The following is a 20,339-nucleotide window of genomic DNA, read 5'->3' as shown; positions in this document are numbered from 1 at the left end:
CCAGGAGCAAGAGCATTAAACCGTTCTTTAGCGTCACCCTTTAATGAGAAAGGAAACAACTTAAGAATATAGTAGTAGCAAAGTTTTTCCTCATGAGCAAATAGGGTGACAATGTCATTAAATTTATTAAGATGTACCACAACATTTTCATATTCATAACCATGAAATTGATCACATTCTACCAAATTAATAAGTTCATGATTAACAGAGAATTCATAATCCTTATCGGTAACAAAGATAGGAGAAGTAGCAAACTTAGGATCATATTTCATTCTCTCTATCATAGCTTTTTCTTTCAGCTTAATCAGTAATTTCTTAAGACCATCTCTATCATTAAAAGCAAGAAATCCTCTAGCAATCTCTCCATCCATAACATAACCCTCAGGTACCTTAGGCATTTCAAATCAAGTAGGAGGGCTAGGCATAACATTTGAATCATATTTTTCATCAGTTTCAACATTCTCAAGTTCTTTACCTTTAGCAAGTTGTTCATCAAGAAATTCACCTAGTGGCACAGTTTCGTCAAGCAAAGTACTAGTATCATCACGAGTATCATTCATAACAGAACCAGTATCATCAATTTCTTGTGACATATCAGATTGAATAGCAGGTGGTGGTGTCGCAAGTTTACTTGAATCAGAAGGTGAATCAAGTGCGGAGCTAGATGGCAGTTTCTTACATCTCCTCGTCTTAGAAGGTATGATCTTGGTCTTAGCGTCTTTCAGATTCTTCATAGTGATCAACATATATAATTCCCAAATGAACTCAATAAATAAAGCTATTTCCCCCGGCAACAGAGCCAGAAAAAGGTCTTGATAACCCACAAGTATAGACTATGAGAAACGAAATGTAACGACTTCTATCCCAAGTATACTATATATGTATGATTCCCGGTGATTCTGTCATGATGAGCCAAGATGATCGAATATGACAATTTGATATGCAATGTGGTGATGCTATGGCTATTGCTTACAAGCTCTTTGTTTTCTCTTTGCTTAAAAGCTTTTTTTATAAGGCCACTTATGCGAAATGCTCAAACAAGATAGCAATGATGTATATGTGGGAACAATCATATGACACAAGAGATGATACCAAGATGAGATATGTATGCAATTAAGCTATGCGGAACAAGTATCACTGATGTGCACAAGTAACATTTCCCGACAATACTCAAATGGTTAGTCTCGATAGGAAAGTGACGCAAAATGGGCTCGGGGTTAACAATGCAATGGCAAGGGAGAATGTACAATGATGTCGTCGAGGTTACCGTCCTTGCTTACGGTTGGTGGTGTTAAAACGGTGAAGTGGTCCTTGTCGATGAGGAAGTCGTGGCGAATATGAGCGGTGGTGATGTCGGTGACAATCCGTACCTAAGTAGTCGAAACATGTTAGGAAATGGAAACCGCAACTCAAGTTCTCAAGAACAAACAGTCAAAATCATAGGTGGTAGCGGGTAAGTGATGGTGGTTGTAGAAAGCGATGGTGGTATGCGGAAGCTCAAGGGGATTGCGGGGGTGTAATGAAGGGTTTTGGAGTTGGTAATGCGAACCTGTGGATGGTGGCTGAAAATTTCTGTTGAAAAATCCAGTTTCGTCAGGGTTCATCGGACGTCCGGTGGTTGTCGGGCAGCCGGTGGCTGTTGGACGTCCGATCACTATCGGATGTCCGGTGACTGGGGAAAATCTGGTCGTGATGAACTCGAGGATTCCGTGGACAAAAGAAAATTGGGACCAAAATTGGAATAATTTTGTGGATGGAAACGATGGGAAGGACGGGGGAAAGCTAGATCCACCTGAAACACATCAAATCCAACAAAACATCATCAAACCAACAAATCACAAAAAAAATGGTATGGCTATTTTTGTGGGGATTTTCAAAATTGGGACAAAATGCATCAAAATTAGGCTAGAAAACAATGGGGGAGACTCCAAAATCGTGATCAACGTGGCTCAATGGGGACCGACACAAGGCCGCATTGGGTGGCTACCGCGGTCTGGACAGCGCGGTCCGGACTGATGCAAGAGGTTTGAGGGTTGGTGTTGGATGCCCTTAGGGAAAGTCCAATGCGCGACCCCAAATGGCCTGGCCGCGTTCGTTTGGGGGTAAACAGACAGAACAAGCGGCCCAATGCGCGGGAGCAAACAGACCAATGTCCATTTTTCGATCTGCTTTTGACCCATCCTCGACCCAACTTTGGGTCGCGTGTGCAGCAAAATGGACGGGCGGGGCGCATGCCCTTGTCCTCCCCTGGCACGCCCATCGGTGGCACAGACACCCCTTTTCTCTTCCCTTGCCCTTCCTTCGCCCTCCGCCCCTCGCCGTCGCCGCCGCCACCCCCATTCCCGACCGCGTCGCCTTCCACCAAGACCGTCCAAACCATGACCACGCCATGGCATAGCCGCCCCACGCCCGCGTTTCGGAAAGCTTTTTGCCGGCATTCGTGGTTCCTTGTTGCAGGTAGGAGAGAAACTACGGCCGCCGACGTCGCCCGTCGACCCCAATAACTTTCGACGGGTCGTGCATTGCCACAAGGCGCCCACCACCACCACCGACCCCAAACCTTGCCTTGTTGCCTGCGAGGGGAGCACGACTGCACTTTCCGGTCGGGTCTCCACCACGACCGTAAGGCGTTCGGCACTTTGCTCACAAAGTACAATGGATAGCGGGGATGAGTATTTCTTTCACAACTCCATTTGCTCATCGGATTTTCCTTGTGTGGCTGCATTGGTCGTTCATGACCACATTAGTAGGAAGCGGCCTTGGTTCAGGGGATCAATCCCCGGCCATGCTCTGGCCTTGAACTGTAATAGGGAGAAAGGCCATACCCTTCTCTATGCCGATTACCTTGGGAATGTTGCACTCTCAAACCACATCAATTTCGTCACCGATTTCGAATGAGGATACATATGTTCAATCGTATTCGGGAGGGAATGGTAGGATATGACCCATACTTTGAGTGCAAAGAGGATGCCCTTGTCCAGATGTCAACGTTGAGATCAATGGCCACAATTACAACAAGGGGTATTACCTAGCTGATGGTATCTATCCTCAATGGTCAGCTCTTGTGAAGACCATACCCAATCTGCAAGGAGAGAAGAGACAGAGGTTTGCCCAAATGCAGGACAGTGTTAGGAATGATGTGGAGTGTGCTTTTGGTGTGCTTCAATCTCGATGGGGTATCGTTCGAAACCCTGCATTGACATGGAGCACTCAGAAGCTTTGGGAGGTGATGACTACTTGTGTGATCATGCACAACATGATCGTGGAGAATGAGCACGGTGATAGCATATACGACCAAGGGTTTGATTCCAGGGTGAAAATGTTGAGCCTGAGCAGCAACCTCCTGCAACATTTCAACAGTTTGTCCAATTTCATCGTGAAATGCGTGATTGACAGACTCATGTACAGCTCCTAGATGACGGGAATGTATCCGCTGCACCCGCACTTGTGGTGCTACCGGTGCACCGGATGCCGTAGAAAATTTGAAAAAAACTGGAAAAAAAATCCAGCACGTTAACGCAATATTAATGTATGATGTCACAAGATTTTGTATAAAAATTTGAAATATTTTTTGAGATATAAAAATGACAAATTTGACATCAATGTGATAATGGGCCAAATCTAAAGCCCAAGTTCTTAGCGTACTATTCAGTGTCGAAATTGTCATTTTTGTTTTTCAAGTTATGTTTGAAATTTTGACTTCAAATTTTGTGACAACCTACACTGATGTTGTGTGAGTATGCTATTTTTTCAGAATTTTTTGAACATTTTAAAAGCACAATGTGAGTTCGGTGTACCGGTAGCACCACAAGCTCCGCTGCACCAGATATCCCCCCCCCCCCCCCCCCCCGATGACTTGGTTGAGCACATGTGGACTCACATTGACAATCAATAGATATATAGGTTTATTTTTTTATGATAACAGATTTCGATTGGGTTGTGAGACTAAATGGTATTGTTTTTATTTTGATTGGGTTGTAAAACTGTTTCAGACATGGAACTATTTGCTATGTTTGATTTGAACTATTTGCTATACTTGATTTTTAGTATAAATGACCTCGGGATGAGATGTGGCCGGAATGCGGCCGCGCTTTGGACTTATGGCCGGCACATCCACATATCTGGATGAATACGGCTTCATTGTCATCCACAAACACAGACAAAAACTCCACAAACCGTTTAGGTCCTGCGTTGGAGTTGCCTTTAGTCATGTGTCGACCATCTATCTTATATGGGTGTGAGGCACCAGACCCGAGGCAAGGCAGAAGAAGGATGATGCTGCCGAGACAAGTATGGTCTCTGTCTCTCTGAGATGGAGTAGGGCTGCATGCTGTCGCCGATCTCGAGGTTGACCAGCCAGCTAGCTGAGAAGCAGCTCGGTCGACTCATGATGCAAAAAAACAAGTTCAGCAAACAACAACCGAATGGCAGACAGACACATGCCTACGTGTACGCTACGTGGTATACATGGAACAGTACTCCACGTAGGAGTAGTAGGGATAACAGCTGTGTGTACTAGTACGTCTTCGCGCCATCTTCTACGTACGATGGCTCTGCAAAGAGAGTTGAGACGTTGCACTAATTCTTCTTTTAGTTGCCTATATATGCTTGCTTAGAATAATCGACAATATGATTGCTCAATTGCAGTTACTATCTAACTTTTTATTTAGCGCTAGCTTATTTGGCTCCAGTGTTTAGGTTTCCAATTCACCCTTCCCAGTATATTGATTTTTCTTAAATGGAGGATAACCCGGGCTCTACATCAATCGATACACACAATCATATATTATTTATTAAGAGTTGAGACATGATATAAATATTCTAGTTTTAACCATGACTTAGCTGCACATATAAATGTGATTGTGTAAATAAATGTTTATAAAATACTATGCATGATTTACCTACCTAAATTAAAAAAACGATGCAAAAAACAGTGATGGGGAGGGGGGGGGGGGGGCGGAGAAAGGGAGGAGGGAACATACGTAAGGTTGAATGAAGCACTCTGCATGGCAGGAAAAGAAACATTATTCCTTTTCTTAAATTCTAGAGAGTAAACGTAATGTTGACCTTTGAACCCGAACAAATTGGCTTATAAAAAGTAAAGAAAATTAGGTATAAGGCCATCCACATTTGACCTGCCTCGTGGCAACAATTATACCACGAAATGCATGTAATCGTGGACCATAATCCACAAATCGAGCTAGACGTGACCTAACAATGAGCGAAGGACTTCAATACAATGTGTTCAAAAAGGAATGGTCTCTCACACATCGATGTTGGTTGATCCAACCATAAAGTCAAGCTAGGGCTATCACCATTGAAGGAGATCTTCCGGCTAACATCTTGTACATGTAAACGACGTGTAGAGGTCAACGCTGCATGATCTATCGCCGAAAGCTAATCATGGGTTTTCACAAGCCCCCCCCCCCCCCCCCCCCCCCCGGTCGCAAAGAAAACGTAGGCATGATCTCAATTGTGTAGTGGTGGATCTAGTAGGCCGCGTCACGAAGCCACATGCTGGATTAGGTAGGCCTTGTCGCTTCCATAGTGCACCAGCCCCACATCAACTGCTGTCGATCCCATAGTAGTGCTAACTTGTGCATACGTCCACTAGATCCATGCGCTACAACCACCATGTCAATGAGCTGACCACCGTCGTTTCCAACGACTAGGTCAACCACCGCACCAACGAAAGAGGAATCCACCGGGATCGTCTATGCAAGGCTAATAAAATGCATGCGGCAGAGACCAACAACGACGATGGTGAAGGGGGAGGGGACTAGACAAGTGGCCCTACCCTATGTCGGCTGGAAGGAGCGACACAAAGTGGTCAATTCTATCTGGTTTGATGCTAATGTTGCATGTATACTGATTGTTGCATGATGTTGGAATGGTTAGCCTGATTTTCTGCAGTGCATCAAATGGCACAAAACACACATTTAATTGGCTTCAAGTACTTCTTTATGTGGATAGCTTATGCTATTGACAAGAAAATTGGGTATTTGAAATTGCAGAGGTGTGAGAGCCTGGCTTGATAGGAATGATAGACTACTCATATCAATAAGGAATTCCTTCTTTTCTCGAAGCTCATTTGAAAAGAATTTCAAAGTTAAGTGTGCTTGGCTTGGAGCGATTTGAGGATGGGTGACCGATCAAGAAGTTGATCCCGGGTGTGCATGATTGAGGAAAAAATGCGCAGGAAAAACTAGTGTTAATCTGTGAGGCAAGTCTAGACCCCGCCAAGTGTAACGGCCGGGAACCGGTGGCTATGACTGGGGCGTTACAATTGGTATCAGAACTGACCCTCACGGTTACACGGGCATGTTCGGGTCAGATGCGCGAACATGTGACGCATGACACGTGTGGCCCATTGTGGCACATGGCATGAGAAATTTGCCGGAGTGGACGCAAATATGTGTGCCAAGAGGGAACGTCCTCATGGGCCGACGAGGACGTCGGTTCCTTTAAATGGGGTTGTATGTGAGAGCCTAGCTTGATAGAAATGATAGACTACTCATATCAATAAGGAGTTCCTTCTTTTCTGGGGCCCATTCGAAAAGAACTCAAAGTTAAGTGTACTTGGCATGGAATGATTTGAGGATGAGTGACCGACCGGGAAGCGGGTGTGAATGAGTGAGGACAAAGTGTGCAAGAAAGACTGGTGTTGGTCTGTGAGGCCAGTCTAGATCCCACCAGGTTTAATGGCCGGAAACCGGTGGCTATGACCGCAGCGTTACAAGAGGGTCGGTGATGTCTCGATTTGAAGGATTGGTTTTGAATACTTGATTTCACAACTCCTGAAGGTGTGTGGTTTTTGAGGTTTTGGTGGATTAGGTTTGTTTTGATTCAAGATATTCCAAACATATCGAAGAATATTGTAGGATTGCAAAGTCATGCCATCACCTAGGATTTTCCTCCAAAGTTTGTTTCTCCGGTGTAAAAAAACATGAGAATCTTTCAAAGAGGTTGAAATAAATGAAAGTTAAATTTTACCATAAAATGTAATGCATGGCAATCCCTGTGAGATCTACTTTTTAGACGGTGGTATCTGCATCTTGCAAAGTTGCAAAATATACACGACCAAAACCTTTTTCAAATGATGTCCAAGATGTTGTCGTTGAACGGGTGACAAAAGACAAGAGTATGGCACACCGTGGGTAACATCGCGGAATTTCGCCGCACATCATGGTAGCGCGATAAACTGCAATACTTACAGTCACACACAGATTCACAAATATCAAACATTTACGCATCCTCCAGCTACCAAGACAACACCCTAAAGAAGGATGCAACATTCATACGACATTGTTATCAAAGTTCCCCTCCCCACTTCCTAGTTTCAAGACAACGTCTTCAGAAAGGAGATGACGTGCAAGTGTTGTCGGTTCCCACTAAAATCTGTGAATTGTAATTCTTAAAATCAAACAACAAAAAGGTTGCACCGGTTGGTAAACGTGAATAACAAGCTCTCCCGCGACCGCGCAGCCGCCGCGGGCGGCCGGCCACGCCCATCCTCCTCCCCGCGCGCCTCCCCCTCCCTCTTCCTCCCTGCCGCCATCGCTGACGTCCGCTGCGGGCCTGGCCCGGGCGACGTTGGTGGCGGCGGCCCCCTGGACTTTCCCCTCTCGGGGTCCGCCGATGCGGGACGGGGCGACCCCGGGCGGTGTCTTTAGGCGGCGGCGGTCCCGCGCGGCGGCGGGGGTCCCTGGCGCGAGCGGGGGCGGACTTCTGGACAGCGGCGTCGCCGTTGGCGGCGGGGGCGACGCGGCGGCGCGGTCTGGCGGCACCCGCTCGGCCCAGATTTGGGCCCTTCGGGCCCCATCTGGGCTTGGGCGGGCCGGCGGCGGGGTGGGTCTGCTTCGTGGCTTCTGGGAGGCGGGGAAGAGGCGATGAGCGGCAGGGCGCTAGCGGCGCCAACGCCGGCTTGCTGCAGCGTGGCGGCGGGGCTTAGCGGGCCCGTTTTGGGCCTGGCCGGGCCAGGGGTGGCCTGGCATGCCCTGCTGCCGCGTCGGACGGCTACCGCGATAGTGCCGGAGGTTCTGGCCTCCTGCACGACGGCGGTGGAGGTGGTTCCCTCCCGTTCGGCTTCGGTGGTGCTTCTCCCTCCGCGGGGTGCTTCTCTCCGGTCCTCTTGGGCTCGTGTTGGTGTTCGTAGTGAGGCGGTGTGGGTGGCGGCGCAACCGCATTGGCGCATGGTGGTGGGCGGCTGTCTGGCTGGTCGGCTCCGGTCCGTTGGGCGGTGGGGTTGGAGTGTGGGAGAAATCCTTGCCGGTTCTTCGGCTCCGATGCGGTGACACCTGCGGGTGCCACCATTCCTTCCTGAAGGGTGTCGGTGATATCCATCCCCCACCTCCCTCCGCGTGCCGGGGAAAACCCTAGGACAAGTCCGGGCAGCAGCGTCGGCGGCGTCGCATTCCTTCTTGGAGGTGTTGCTTGGTGCGTGGCGGTTCGGAGCCTCGGGCTGTGGTGGTTTGTTTCTGGAGGGCGTAGCGGTGGCAGGTCATCCTTGCTTTGTCGAGCTGCGTTGTTGGCATTAGTTTCTTCTTCTTCTTTTTTTGGGCCTGATGTGTTGTTCGCCCCAGCGTCCTTTGTATCGGTGTTGGTTGCTTTGGAATACAATACGGGGGGAAACCCTTTTTGGTAAAATCAAACAATCCACATCTAAACTTGCAAAGAATTGAAATCCTCATATTTCCATTGAAAAAAAAAACATTACTAGTATCAACCAAGACAAAAATTCATGAAGTAGTCTAGTACTATCAATACTAACATTTACCATCAAGTTACATTATGAGATTTGGAAGAAAAAAATGGACCCCATCCCTGCACACTACAAGACTACACCAAGCTGTACAAAGGAGACAGTCCATCACATTTCACCAGTACTATTCTGCTAGTGCCAGCATAAAAAACCAAAACAAGCAATAGGAAACAAAACCACATATGTTTCTTTGACCAGATCAGGAGATGTGTATGCGTGGCTGCTACTGTGTGCTGTGTGATGCATGGGAAGATATCCTTGTGTTTGCTTCTTTGTCTTTGTGCAGTGCTGCCCTGCCCTGTGAGCAGCTAGGGCCACACCCCTGCCATTGATGCAAGCAAGGCCATCTTTGTTTCAGGCTTTCAGTTGAGACTCCCAGCTGTACACATCCTCCCAACTGCCATACCTCATCACTCTCCTAGCTTTCTTTCTCATGTATGACACCTACATTTATTCCCCCAAGGTAATTTTCTCATTTTCCTGTGGAGCTTTGTTTTGCTGTTTCCCTTGAAATTCCTGTAACACCTGAATTCACAACAACACATAATTATAATTAACTCGTTGTTAATAAAATTTCTTTGAAATAATTCTAACTTTTTACTGCGGATCATTATACAATACACATGGTCTAAAATAATTAGTTCTTCTTTGCTAGGGCCAGGCAGCAAGCAGGCAGGCAGCCGTCCAGCCAGTGAGGTGCCCACACACTTCTAGGTAGGAGTACTCTTTTGAACCAACAGAATTCTAACCAAGCTTTGTCCCCAAGCCTGTTTTTGACCGCATTGGTGACTGAGAAGCTATACAGGTATTTTAATCCTTTTTCCAGGATCATGATCTCCATCCATCCAGCAATGGGCCACCAAGATTCAGAAGGGAGGCAGATAGTATATTCTCTCTGCGCTTCAGATGCAAGTTACCATTGGTTGATGGACCATGTATTGTAGGTTATCTTCTGTTTAGTCACCTCAACATTGTAACAGTTGATTTGCTCAAGAATATGTATGATTTGATCTGTCCCATTCTTCTTGACCAGCTCGATTTCTTAGGTCTTGTAGGTGATAAAATTAAGAGTTGGATTGTACAGAATGAAAATCAACATGTGTTGTGCTGACTCTAGGAATCAGGTCTGGAATAGGTGCGCAGATCTTTATAATAGATATTGTGCCTAGGATCACATAAGATAGGATTGCCAGCTACAAAAATTATGAATCAAGAGGTATGACTTAATCTAGATCTTACATCGGATCTGGATTGAAGAGATCCTACCAATATCGTAGAATCCGAATGAACAAGCATTATATTGGTATAAGCTACTGGTTACTGCCATATCCCAAACCATGAACAAACTAGTTGTTCCCAAGGATCATGTAAGCGCTAATATGCTTCTCTAAATGGAAACACCATGTTTATGAACACTTTGAATTTTTTTTTAACCCGAACTATATATTTTTCACACAAAACAAGTACTTAGAGTTCTATCTTCCATGCACTAGCCTAACTCAAATGGAGGTTCCTTGATAAGAACTGAATGGACGAAGAGAAAAAACACTTGAATGAGAATAGTAAGATTTGTGTCCATGCTTCGATGCAGAAGAGCCCCTTTTCATTTTTATAACTAACAAAATTAAAGAAAGAAAACCAAGCAATGAAGGAGAGAGGGGATGCATGCAGGGGCAGGAGTGCAGGACGGTGGTGCCTCAGAAAGTCACTCCATTGCCCATGGGGGCATTTTCATTGCCCCAGTGCAGGGGCAAGAGGGAAAGATGCAAAAGCTCTTTTTACCAGCTGTAAGGCAGTGTGCCATGCAAGACCTGCATTAGTTAGTGGATGAGGCCACAAGACCAGCTTTAGGGTTTAGGGTTTAAGCCAAGAGGAGAAAGAAAGGGCTCTCCATATGAAAAGATACCATCATTATTGTTTCCATGAATGTGGTGTAATATATGTGGCATGTGTTTGTTCATCTTTTCAGCAAGAGCATCTTGAGTCCTGACACCTTCTAGTGGTGCTGGTGTCTTCACCCAAGAATATGGAATTAGTCTGTATTATATTTGAATATACTACTGAATCAAGCTCACAGGTTTTAATTCTGATGACATTTTACTAAAAGATTCTTGCATTTATTATCCCATACTGAAATCTTGGTCTATCCAGGACTGATAGATATTCTGCTCATCCAAATGCACATCATGATCAGGTTTATGCATTTCCCAGGAATTGTCATTTTTTGAAGCTACATTTATATTGTTCAAATGCCACAACTTCTTGTAAACGACTTCTCTTAAGAAGTCCCAATTATCTACTGCACCTTCCTTTGTGGTGTGCTCCACTAAGTGTTAGAAATGTCAAGCTCCTTAATCTTTAGGCAATTATTGATACAAAGTACTAAACTCATGTCTCTTGTGCACTAATACCATTCATGCGCAACACTAGTCACTCTTCCAACAGCACACACTGATGCGATGCTTTCATTAACATGCCCACTAATAATTACAAAAAGGATGCAATGTACTTACCCTTAGGTACTTACTGATCATGTGGACGAGAACTTACTTTGCAAACCACATAATCTTCTACTACATTGCTTTAAATGCAATGAAACCCAGCACAAAACAATGCAATTATGCAAATGTTATTGTTTGTTCACTAATAGGGGATTTGCAATATGGAATCAAGCAAGTGCCATTCAAAGCTGGTCGCAATGTAACAGGAAAAGTTGTCTTGGATTCTCATCTCTGCAGAAAGGGAGAGGAAGAGAAGGAGAAAACATTGGCACAGCACTGAATGAATGGCACTGAAAAACCTGCAGCTGCTGCAGCAGAACTGATCAAGAAACCCACAGGGTCATCAAGGCCAACACATGCACACATACATACACAAAATTCACCAATCTGATCCCATTTCTCAAGAACAGAAGCAGATGTTACAGAAGTTACAACTACTCCCCAAGGAGATTGTCACAAACTAATGTAACCCATCCATCCGCAAGTACAGTGCAGTGCATCTTAGTGGAACACCACTCACTGATCACACATCCACTTGCAACCTTTTTCTTCTTGGCTCTATAAACAATGGCCAAACCCCCAGCCTTTCAGTGCTACTACTGCATCCAACAGCTAGCATCTCACCATATGCAACGTAAGATGGCATCCACCACTATGGCAATACCAAAAACAGTACAGATTTGGGGTGAATTTCTCACAGGAAATGTGCTCCATTTGGGCACCGGAATTGGGCTCCAGTGAAGCTCTCCTCTCCTTAGGAAAGCTCAGCCCAGCCCTTATCTTCGCTCACCGCTTACCCCTCTCACAAACCAATCCAAACCAATCCAACAGCATTGCCAATGCCAACCATGGCAATGGCTCTGAAAGAACCTAAACAAATTTGAACAAGGAAAAAACAAAATGAAGATCCAAACCAAGCCCCCTTAGACATCTGACAAAAAATTGCGTGTCCCCGGCGGTGCTAGCTTCTCAATGGATTCCCGGCGGCTCCAGTCTGATCCGCTTGTTCATCTCCGACACCGCTGCCATGAAGGCAGCAGTGTCGGCAACATCGTCAACAAGAACAGAATCATATGTACTGGTGGCAACTTCATTGGAGTCTGAACATGGCAATGATCTCTTGCCATTGCTCTTTCTGTTTCTCAAGTCGCCAACCATCATGCTGTAGCAGGCATGTACATGCTCCTGATCAATGAAACAGACAAAGGTTGTTCAAACCCAATGCTCATTTCATCATCCAAATGAAACATTACTATGATCAAAGTGATGCAAAAGGGTTATTTATTTAGTTTGTGCAAGAAACCTTCTCAATGGGGCATGGTGGAGATAGATTGTCCATCTTGGACTCCAGTGCTTCTTTGGTCAGTAGAGCTCCATAGGATGCAGCCAAGATTGCAGCTGCAGCCACAGTAGATGGCCTGTAATCCAGCACACTGCCGGCTGCATGAACACAGCACGAATCAATCAGACAAAATGCAAGAAAGGTCGCAAGATTTCTTTCAGAAGGTGTGCAGGACGAAGATGAACCTTCGGCTGTGGCAAAGATGAAGCCGATGGACTTGAGGGCGACGCGGGCAGGGTCATGCCCGCCGCCGCCGCGGCCGTCGTGCCGGTCGAGACGGGAGGAGAAGCAGGGAAGGTAGTCGAAGGGCGTAACGGCGGCCATGCGCCAGCCGAGCGTGGACAGGACGAGCAGCTCCATCCGGCGGACGGAGGCGGAGCAGAACTCGTAGCCGCCGCCGGCGTCGAGCTCCGACAGCGCCGGCGCGCAGTACTCCTCCATCTTGGCCGCCACGGAGACGCAGGCCACGGACAGGAGCCGCGCCGCCCACGGCATGGCCGCCCTCTGCACCAAGGCACGCACACAACCACATCATCCTCCCGTTCCTAAGAAGCAGAGAGGCTAAATTTGTTTTACGGCGGCGGTGCGGTGATTGATTACATCGACGCGTCGCCGGAGGAAGAAGCGGTCGAAGTAGGCGATGGCCAGGTACGCCGTGCGGTGGCCGAACCCGAAGCAGCCCCGCGTCTGCAAATGCAAATCAGGTGCCGGTTCCAATGGCGTCAGTGACCGATCGATCGATGCTCGCACCGAGGAACTAATCGGGAGAGCGAGGAGCTGAGTGAGTGCTCACTTCAAGGATCCATTTGACGGCGGCGAGGCGCGCCTGCAGGAACCAGTCCTCGGAGGCGGCCGACGAGCAGTCGGCGTCGCCCGAGTCGGAGGAGGAGCAGAAGCTGGCCTCCTTGGAGACCAGCTGCTCCACGTACTCATCATCGCCGTCCTCATCGTCGGCGGCGGCGCCGCCGCCGACATAGAACAAGAAGAGGTCGCCGTCGTCCACGACGCCGTCCCCGAGCTCGGCGCCGTCTTCGGGGCAAGTGAGCGAGAAGGCGCACGACTCGTAGTCCTCCGCCTCCTCCATCCCCGGCATCTCGCCTCGCCTCTCGTTACTGCAACCAGCCAGTAGCTGACTCGCCGTGCTAAGAGATGTGTCAAGCTTAAGCAAGAAGCATGGACGAGAGAGAGCCGCGTTCTCTGACGCTCGTCTCCTACGGCGGTCAGCGGCGGCGGCGGCGGCCGGACTGAGAGCAGAGTGGGGAGTGAGAGTGAAGAGACGAGGAGGCTCCTCCCTTCTATTTAAGTGCCACTCGTTTCATCAAAATTTTCCTTCTTTTTTTACTGCTCCTTTCACATGCCGCTAGCCAATGGCATTCTTGGATAGTTACGGCGATGGATAAATCCAACGGGAAATGGGATGAGATGAGATTCATGGGTACGATGGTACGTCTGAGTGAATCTAAAAGTGTATCCGTGTATTTACGCATGTGTCAAGACTTTATCAAGGGGGTATTTACTCGGCGATGATAGAGCCTAATAAACACATAATGGATGCTCATGTTAGTACTGTGGTGCCTAGGCAAAGGACGTCCTCTCTACCGGGTGCACGGATCTGGCAGTTTGGATACGGAAAATAGGACGAAAACAACTATGTACGTGGTTTCGTATTTCGAATTTTAGCGAGTTTACTATGCGGTTAACTTTGGTTATTTCTCGGTAGAAGAAAATGATGAAGATAAAAAATTCCAGCAATTCTTTTTTTTTTCTGAAACGACATACACACATCTACACTCACCCCTATGGACGCAGCATGCACATCCCCTATGTGTTTTCGGATTCTTGAATTCCAGTCACTTCATATTGTTGTGTTTGTTTGTTTTCTTAAAGGATGATGACCTCTGACCTCTACATCTGGATGATGCATGCAGTCATTTTATTTACTATTCACAAAAACCTTACAAAGTATTGCATCAGTAAGTCCGAAGCCATCATTTTGGCAACATCCGTCGCTACTCCTATCCACTTGATGAAGGGGTGCCGAATGTCCGAACCAAATATCAAACAGACCTCGCACGAAAACCTAACATCTAAAGCCAGAGGCCCAACCAAGCCTCTTGTCGGGTCTGGGGTAAACACCAATCCGGTGCACTCTCAGCGGGCACGGCATGCGCCTGCTGCAGAGGCCGTCGCCACCATCTTCCACCGGCTCATCTTATTCAGAGCAGGTACTGACGCATCCATCTTGCCAGACCTGTCGTCGACGCCACCACGACGCCAGACAGCGCCCCAGCCCTGCGCGAGTCCATCATCTCACGCCCGTCACTGTGTCCCTGCTGCGCCACGCCGCCGAGACTCATTGTCGTCGACGCAGTAGATGTACACCGCTCCACTTCTTGCGTCCTTCGTCCAGCAGCTGCTCCAAAACAATGCCCTCGTGAGGAAGAGTGACACCGAGAGCGTCGCCATTGTCCGATCCGGGAGTTGTTGTGTTTTTTTTTTGATAAATAAACAGATCCAAAAAATCACGTAATTCAAATGAAAATAGTCATCGAGATGTCTCTTTATAATCGTGATCCGGTTGTATTAGGTGCGACCGCCTCTTAGATTGGCTCTTTGCGTGCTTTATGAGACACCTATCTCATTAGATAAGGCACTAATAGAGCACGAATCGTAAGGTTGATGAACTTTTTTCAAAAAGGAGGGTATCTCGGCCTCTGCATCACATGATGCACACAATCATATGTTATTAAACGTGAAATAAGTTCAAGCCACCGAGTACTTGACAATAAAACAAATAAATGGAAAATGCGACCACAAGCAGTTGAACCGAAGATTACATAGCTCATCCACATAATCTACGATTGGCTTGCGAGCCAAACTGGTTGAACAAACCCCGCACAACCATTTCCAGCCGGCTGCACCCACAGGCCATAAGCGCCCACTCATCCACATGTTGCAGTGCTGACCACATACAGATCAAAAGTGTAACTCTGTAGATAACCTACAAGAAATTAGAAGAAGATGGTATGTTAAAGAAAAAATGCTTCTGGCAATTCCATGTTGCCCGGAGAATGGCATAAACTCCCACATGAATTTGGCCCTTCAGCCTATGATGAATGCCAGTTTCCGAACAAATTTGAAATACTCGTTAGTGGTTCTAAATTGTATTTAATATGAATTGTGTTGGTGAAGTGATCCGCGCAGGGCTTCGCCTAAGCACTACGACAATATGACAGGAGAAGTAAATGGTGGAGGGGGGCACCGCACACGGCTAAGAGACAACTATTGACTGTTGTGCTTTGGGGTGCCCCCTGCCCCCGTATATAAAGGAGGAGAGGGGAGGCCGGGCGGCCCTAGTGGCGCTCCAACTGGGGGGAGTCCTACTAGGACTCCCAGTCCTAGTCGGCTCCCCCCTTCCTTCCAACGGAGAGGGGAAAAGGGGAAAGAGGGGGAGAGGGAGAAGGAAAGGGGGGTCGCGCCTCCCACCCCTTGTCCAATTCAGACTGGCATGGGGGGCGCGCGCCTCCTCTTGTGGTCTGCCTCCTCCTCTCCACTATGGCCCATGAGGCCCATTAACTTTCCCAGGGGGTTCCGGTAACCTCCCGGTACCCCGAAAAATCCCCGAACCTCTTCGGAACCATTCCGGTGTCCGTACATAACCTTCTAATATATCAATCTTTACCTCTCGACCATTTCGAGACTCCTCTTCATGTCCGTGATCTCATCCGGGACTCCAAACAACCTTCGGTCACGAAAACACATAACTCATATAATACATATCGCCATCGAATGTTAAGCGTGCGGACCCTACGGGTTCGAGAACTATGTAGACATGACCGAGACACATCTCCGTTCAATAACCAATAGCGGAACCTGGATGCTCATATTGGTTCCCACGTATTCTACGAAGATCTTTATCAGTCGAACCGCAATGTCAACATACGTTATTCCCTTTGTCATCGGTATGTTACTTGCCCGAGATTCAATCGTCGGTACCGTTATACCTAGCTCAGTCTCGTTACCGGCAAGTCTCTTTACTCGTTTCGTTGTGCATCATCACGTAACTAACTCATTAGTCACATTACTTGCAAGGCTTCATATGATGTGCATTACCGAGAGGGCCAGAGATACCTCTCCGATACTCGGAGTGACAAATCCTAGTCTCGATCTATGCCAACCCAACAAGCACCTTCAGAGATACTTGCAGAGCATCTTTATAATCACCCAGTTACGTTGTGATGTTTGATAGCACATAAGGCATTCCTCCGGTGTCCAGGAGTTGCATAATCTCATAGTCGGAGGAATATATATTTGACACGAAGAAAGCAGTAGCAATAAAACTGAATGATCATTATGCTAAGCTAACAGATGGGTCTTGTCCATCACATCATTCCACTAATGATGTGATCCCGTTTATCAAATGACAACTCATGTCCATGGCTAGGAAACTTAACCATCTTTGATCAACGAGCTAGTCTAGTAGAGGCATACTAGGGACACAGTGTTTTGTTTATGTATTCACACATGTATCAAGTTTCTGGTTAATACAATTCTAGCATGGATAATAAACATTTATCATGAATAAGGAAATATAAAATAACAACTTTATTTTTGCCTCTAGGGCATATTTCCTTCAAAATCTTGGGGGACTAAAACATTGTCTTCATCAAACATAGCATCCCTAAGCTAGTGGCTTTGCATATCATTAACATCGTGGATATTCAAAGAGTTCATACCAACAACATTGCAATCATGCTCATCATTCAAATATTTTATGCCAAACATCCTACAGAATTCTTCTTCTATCAATTGAGCACAATTTTCCTTTCCATCATTTTCACGAACGACATTATAAAGATGAATAATATGATGCAACCTCAAATCCATTTTTTTGCGGTTTTCTTTTATAAAGCAAACTATGATAAAAGAAGAAACTAAAAGATTCGATTGCAAGATCTAAACATATACCTTCAAGCACTCACTTCCCTGGCAATGGCGCCAGAAAAGAGCTTGATGTCTACTATGCAACTTTATTCTTGTAGACTCGTTTTGGGCCTCCAAGCGCAGAGTTTTGTAGGATAGTAGAAATTTTCCTCAAGTGGATGACCTAAGGTTTATCAATCGGTGGGAGGCATAGGATGAATATGGTCTCTCTCAAACAACCCTGCAACAAAATACAAGAAATCTCTTGTGTACCCAACACACCCAATACAATGGCAAATCTTATAGGTGCACTAGTTCGGCAAAGAGATGGTGATAAAAGTGTAATATGGATGGTAGAAATATATTTTTATAATTTGAATAAATAAAAACAGCAAGGTAGCAATTGATAAAACGGAGCACAAACTGTATTGCAATGCTTTGAAACAAGGCCTAGGGTGCATACTTTCAGTAGTGCAATCTCTCAACAATGCTAACATAGTTGGATCATGTGATTATCCCTCAAAGTGCAATAACAAATCACTCCCGAGTTCCTATTAGCAGAGAACAAATGATAGAAATTGTTTGTGGGGTATGAAACCACCTCAAAGCTTTTCTTTCCGATCAATCTATCCTAGAGTTCGTACTAAAATAACACAAATCTATTCTTTTCGATCAATATAACCAAGAGTTCGTACTAAAATAACACCATATGACACACATTAACCAACTCTAATGTCACCTAGATACTCCAATGTCATCACAAGTATCCATGAGTTAATTCTACGATATGCATCAAACAACTTCATGATCATAATATTCAATCCACACAAAGAACTACAAGGAGACCCCAAAGTTTCTAACGGAGAAAAGATAATAAAAACATGCATCAACCCCTATGCATAGGTTACCCCAATGTCACCTCGGGAATCCGCAAGTTGAGTGCCATAACATACATCAAGTGAATCAATATGATACCCCATTGCCACCTCAAGTATTCATACCGCAAGACATACATCATGTGTTCTCAGATCTGAAAATTCAATCTGACAAGACAAAACTTCAAAGGATAAAGATTCAATTCATAATAACAAGAGTGGAGAGGGGAGAAACATCATATGATCCTTCTATGTTAACAAAGCCCGTGATACATCAAGATTGTGACATCTCAGGATCACGAGAGAGAGAGAGAGAGAGAGAGAGAGAGAGAGAGAGAGATTAAACACATAGCTAATGGTGCAAACCCTCAGCCCCGAGGGTGGACTACTCCCTCCTCATCATGTGGCCGCCGGGATGATGAAGATGGCCACCGGTGATGATCTCCCCCTCCGGCGGAGTGCCGGAATGGGGTCTAGATTGGTTTTTCGTGGCTACAGAGGCTTGCGGTGGTGGAACTTCTGATCTAGGTTCTCCGTGAGGGTTTTTGGAATATTTGACGATTTATAGGGCGGATAGGGGGTGAGGGAGGCCACCGAGGTGGGCACAACCCACCGGGGCGCGCCTGGGGGCCCAGACGCGCCCTAGTGGGTTGTGCCCCCTTGGGGCACCCCCCCAGGTGCTGCTTTGACCCATTGTATGTCTTCTGGTCCATAAAAATTCACAAAAAGTTTCGTGGTGTTTGGACTCCGTTTGATATTGATTTCTCGTGATGTAAAAAACAAGCAAAAAACAACAACTGTCACTAGGCACTGGGTCAATAGGTTAGTCCCAAAAAATGATATAAAGTTGTTATAAAATGATTGTAAAACATCCAATAATGATAATATAACAACATGAATACTTCATAAATTATAGATACGTTGGAGACGTATCACACTCCGATCTCTAGTCCCGTCAGATTCAAGCGGTTTCAATTTTGTGAAACGCTGTATCGGAAATCACGGCTATGGAAATCATCATGGGCGAAACAAACGATGGCTTCCGTTTTCCGAAATCACTGCAATCAGAAACCCCGGATTTTCTCCGAAACAAACATGTCGTAAGTCTTCACGATCCAGTTATTTGCCTAATTATTCAAGGATAGCACACTGAATCTTCAATGTTTCTCCACATTTTTAGGGGTCACTTACAATGGTTAAAACAAATCTTTAGAGACTTTCACTTGTGTATACTCACAAACGCATTAGTCCCTTAACCACTTTTGTCATCAATACTGCAAAACCACAAAGGGGGCATGTAAGTGCATCTAGTGCCACCCCTAGTTGGTTTTGGAGTATTGACGACAAACTTGGTTGAGGGACTAATGTGTTTGTGAGAATTGCAGGATAACACAGGTAGTAGTCCCATAATGATTCGGTTTACCTACCAAAGATGACCCCTAAAAATGTGTGAAGACAGTGAAGAAAATGGTGGTCTGTGAAGATATTCACATTGAAGACTATGACATGAGAAGACATCGCATGAAGACTATGGAGTGCGAAGACATAGTTGTTTCGTAGTTTCCTTTTTTTCCTTGTTGAGTCATAGGAACCACCATACTGTTAAGTGGGGTCCAAGTGAACAAAGTCAGAGTGACTGAAGTGATGCTCAACCAAATCCTATGTCTTCGAGCGAAGACAATGAGAGCAAATCTTATCCAGAGCTGGATGAGTCAGCTTTACTTATAGCCCAAGTCAAGCTGCCGCGTGTGTTTGAAATATGACTGTTGGACATGTGTCAGTTCCTTAGTGACCCAGGGTCATTTTGGACAAATCAGGTCGGGTCGCCTCCTCGCTATAAATAGCCCACCCCCTACACCATAAATTGGTGGCTGCTCAGAGTTAGTGCACGGCTTTTGTCGTTTGAGAGCAACCCACCTCCGAAGCCTTTGAGAGAG

The 20,339-nt window shown here is 46.1% G+C and overlaps 1 protein-coding gene across 1 annotated transcript; it reads right to left on the bottom strand.

Moving 5' to 3' along the window:
- Window positions 1–11,640: 11,640 nt before the first annotated feature.
- LOC123110564 (cyclin-D5-2) lies at window positions 11,641–13,885 on the bottom strand. Its single transcript, XM_044531120.1, has 5 exons — window positions 13,398–13,885; window positions 13,205–13,291; window positions 12,790–13,108; window positions 12,566–12,702; window positions 11,641–12,447 (listed from the first exon to the last, which is right to left on the bottom strand). Exons 1-5 carry the CDS (start codon window positions 13,695–13,697, stop codon window positions 12,232–12,234), a joined length of 1,059 nt encoding a protein of 352 aa, XP_044387055.1. The 5' UTR covers window positions 13,698–13,885; the 3' UTR covers window positions 11,641–12,231.
- Between the last annotated feature and the right edge of the window lie 6,454 nt (window positions 13,886–20,339).

This window comes from Triticum aestivum, chromosome 5B, assembly GCF_018294505.1.
Source record: "Triticum aestivum cultivar Chinese Spring chromosome 5B, IWGSC CS RefSeq v2.1, whole genome shotgun sequence".
Taxonomy (NCBI): Eukaryota; Viridiplantae; Streptophyta; class Magnoliopsida; order Poales; family Poaceae; genus Triticum; species Triticum aestivum.
Note: the sequence above shows the minus strand (reverse complement) of the source record. Positions and strands in the feature narration are given on the sequence as shown.